The sequence below is a fragment of the Coptis chinensis genome, chromosome 5 (assembly GCF_015680905.1).
Source record: "Coptis chinensis isolate HL-2020 chromosome 5, ASM1568090v1, whole genome shotgun sequence".
Classification (NCBI taxonomy): domain Eukaryota; kingdom Viridiplantae; phylum Streptophyta; class Magnoliopsida; order Ranunculales; family Ranunculaceae; genus Coptis; species Coptis chinensis.
The window spans coordinates 57,773,129-57,777,193 of record NC_141460.1 but is presented as its reverse complement, the minus strand read 5'-3'; the positions used below and the strand labels follow the sequence as shown (position 1 = coordinate 57,777,193).

At 36.4% G+C, this 4,065-nt stretch overlaps 1 protein-coding gene across 1 annotated transcript; it reads left to right on the top strand.

Moving 5' to 3' along the window:
* Positions 1 to 400: 400 nt before the first annotated feature.
* LOC147498098 (uncharacterized) lies at positions 401 to 2,610 on the top strand. Its single transcript, XM_086563126.1, has 6 exons — positions 401 to 810; positions 892 to 953; positions 1,018 to 1,325; positions 1,431 to 1,504; positions 1,600 to 1,649; positions 2,450 to 2,610. Exons 1-6 carry the CDS (start codon positions 401 to 403, stop codon positions 2,608 to 2,610), a joined length of 1,065 nt encoding a protein of 354 aa, XP_086419252.1.
* Positions 2,611 to 4,065: the final 1,455 nt, after the last annotated feature.

The following is a 4,065-nucleotide window of genomic DNA, read 5'->3' as shown; positions in this document are numbered from 1 at the left end:
TTGGAGTGTAGGAAGTTTATGAAAGACATGGCAATTGCTCAGAAGTTTAGTTTCAAACAGAAGAAGAATGATAAGACAAGATATAAGTTGGTTTGTAAGGACCCTGAATGCAAGTGGTTTGTACTGCAGCAGAAAAGTTGATGGGCATACATTGAAGCTAAGGTTATTTAATCCCACTCATACCTGTGAAGGTGATAAGAATAACAAGAATGTGCAAGCCAAAGCTCCTTGGGTTGCAAATGAACTAGAAGACTTTGCTAGGGCTCATCCAACTTTTGCACCAGTAGACTTGCATAATGAGATCTATAATGAGTATGGTGTACTTATATCTTACTGGACTGCTTGAAGAACTAGAGTTCTGTTGTTAGAGAAAATCAATGTTAATTATGAAAATAGCTACATGGTGGTGTCAGAATTGAAGAATCAAATTTTGAAAAGGAATCCAAGAAGCATTGTCAAATGGTATAAGGATTCAGTAGATGAGTTTGTGGGTTTCTTTGTTGCATTCAATCAATCATTGGATGGGTTTGTGAATGGGTGTAGGCCAATCATTGGACTTGATGGCTGCTTCCTTAAAGGCAAGTATGGAGGATGTTGTCTTAGTGCTATTGGACTTGATGCTATGAATGGTATTTTCTCTCTTGCTATCTTCATTTGTAGGGGTAAGGATAAATACACTTGGCATAAGATGTTGGAGTTGTTGAAGCCTCACTTGAACAAGCATCCATCAGGGCAGCTGACATTCATATCTGACAGGCAGAAGGGTCTCATTGAGGCAATAAGCAATAACTTCCTATATGCTCACCACAGGTAAAATTAACTTGTTTATTTTGAATTACATTTGTAATTATACTTATTATCTTTTAACATGTCATACCTTATTTTTGACAGGTTTTGCTTTAAACATATGTACAAGAACTTTAAGAGTGTTTTTAAGGGTGATTACTTTGAGAGTATGTTGGGGGGCAGCTAAAGCTTACAGGATAAGTACACATGAAATTTTTATGGAAACACTAGAGCATGATGAGAAGAATGCAAAAATATGGTTAGAGAAGCAACCTAAGAGGACGACATGGGCTAGGGCATACTTTGATCTAACATCAAAGTGTGATGCTGTCACTAGTAATTTTAGTGAATCCTTCAATGCTTGGATCCTAAAGAAAAGAGACAAGCCTCTATTTCAGTTCGTGGATAAGTACACTCTCACTTTTATAGCACTTATACATGATAGAAGAGAACTAGGTTTGGAACTAACTGATGCTGATTTGGTACCAACTATTAAAGATGTAATTAAAAGGTTGGAAAAGAAGTACCATAAGTATAAGGTTTTAAGGGTTGGACCAAATCAATTTTTGTCAACCAATACCAAGAATGGTAAAAGATTTATTGTGGACTTAAATCTTTTAACTTGTGAATGCATTGTGTGGCAGATGACAGGGATACCTTGTGTCCATGCTATATCTGTCATAAGACAAAGAAGGCCTAGTAGGGAGAGTTGGGCCAAGTGAGTTGTTACTTTGACACTTAATTTATTATGACTTATAAATTATTGATATCTGTCACTTATTGATTTTTATATTTTTCTCACTTAATTTGTAGATATTGCAGTCACTTCTACACTGTGGAGTCATTTAGAGCAACCTACGCAGGTTATATCTATCCAGTAGCCAACCAAGAAGATTGGGACAAGGTCAATTCCTTTTACCCTTATATATATTATATTAATTTGATTCCAATTTCTTTCTCATTTAGTTTGATTCCAATGTCTTCTTTGTGATCATATTAAACCTACAAATGTTGTATTACCTCCTCCCAATAACAGAAATCCTGGAAGACCAAAGAAACAAAGAATAAGAGGAAGAGATGAAGAAAAATCAAGTGGCAAAAGGAAGTGCAAGAGATGTGGTCAGGTAGGACATAACACAAGGACTTGTAAGCAAGAAGTAGGGGAAACCAGCTTAGCACCACCAAATAACATAGGTAACCATTTTGTTTATATTCAATAATACTGTATTTTGACTAGCTAGAGCACATTGACTGATTGAAGCACATACATTGGCTGTTGTTTGCATTCAATAATGCTGCACTTTCTAAGTACAATTTTGTTTGTATTGTAAATGTGTTTTCAACTCAATTATTAAATATTTGGACTGTGATTCAGTCATGCTTTAAATGGTACAACACCCCTACTAATTTCTTATCTGCATGTTTTTGCTATAAAAGCAACACATCTTTGCACTCATCTCCCACACAACAGACATATCTCTACACTCATCTCTTTTTTTACACTTATTTCTTCAGTCAAATTAAATGGGGAGGGGTATCAGATATCCTAGACATATCTGGAGTTTAGTGCGAAAAGGATATAATAATTTTTCTAAAAAAGAAAGGGAGGTTGTCATGGCCTATTTTGATCAACATAGTAATGCAAGTTATGCTGAATGTATAGACTATTTGCAAGAATGGAGGTATCTTACAGGAAGGGGTGTTGGAGGTTCTTCAACTCATGTTGGGGAGGAAAGTGATGATTCCATTGTGGACTTAACTGGGGAGGTTTCTGACAATTCAACTGAAGCACAAACTGGGGAGGGAAGTAACAGTTTAACTTAAGCACAAACTAGAGAGGTAGTGCAAGCACTAATGTGTGCTGAGAGTTTTAAGGCTTTGCAGATTTCTCTGAAGAATAAGACAAAGGATAACAAAGAGAAAAATAAGAATATATAAGTAAACTTTTGTGTTTGTTGTTGTCTTTATGTTTATGTGTTTGTCTTTGTTTAGGGTCTATGCTTCTGTCTTTGTTTTGTTTAGGGTATTTGTCTATCAATAAAAATGTATGCTTTATTATGTTTCAACTGACTTGTTTATAAATTTTTATATTTGTTTTGCTTTGCTTTGTCTTCCCTACTGTTATATATATTGGGTGGCTCTGCCAAAGAAATGGAGCAAGAGAGCCATGGTCAACAGCAAGGGCATCAACCTCAGCAGCAGCAGCAAGGGCATCAACCTCAGCAGTATCAAAACCATGTGAATGATGCAGAGCAACACCAAGTGCCACGAGCTAGAAGAGGAGGAAGAGCAACAAGGGGAGCTAGAAGAGGAGGCACACCAAGGGGAGAAAGGAACAACAGTGGGTTTCAATATTGGCTTGGATTTGGTGCTAATGATGGTGTTGATACACCAAGTACCCCAACAATTTCAGCAGTTGCACCTTGCTTAAGTCAGTCTTTAACTCAGACCCAGTGAATACATTGGTGTTTTTTTTTTGTTATTTTGTGGATAGTCATGTTTTTTGGGGAGCCATTTTGGATGACAGTGCTATGGTTTAGGAGTGTTAGTTTGTAATGACACTATGTAATGACAGTGCTAATATAGTTGTTATGACAAGTGCTATGTAATGCAGTTCTACTTACCAAATTATTATTTCTTCATACAGTACTTGATAAACATAGCACTAATCAGGCACATCTCGCACAACTGTCACATATAGAACAACAATTTCTCTCATCTCACACTATTCTCACCACTCTTCTCACTCTTCTCACAAATAGTTGAAAGATAGCAGCCCTTGCATAAGCCACAACCTTCACAGACTGGGAATTCTTCCTTGCATAGATTACATACTTGGTTGTCTACTTTTTTGTCAAAGTATAACCAAGTCACAACACTATCAGAAAAAGACTCAAATTATGTTGTTGAGACAATTGAAAATCTTTGATCATAATTTCCAGCACGAGTAATTATGAGTAACCGCACTACCTAGTTCAATTACTGGGTTGCATATACTCTTCCGTCCCCAGACATTGAATCGTGGTTCCGTCCCTGGATTAAGGCAAACTGATTTCTTTCATTAGATTGTCATAGACGATCATGCTCCACAAGAAAACTTTTAGAGCCAAGTATAATTTTTAATTAATGATAACTTTTAATGGGCAATTTGCCCGATGAGTTGGTCAAGCACATCCCATTTACGTATTTTTTTTTTTTGGATAAGCCTTCCCATCTAGCTAGTCCGGTTATGGTCATAAAAATTAGGACCATATCTCTCTCAATATTACTTTTTGGATA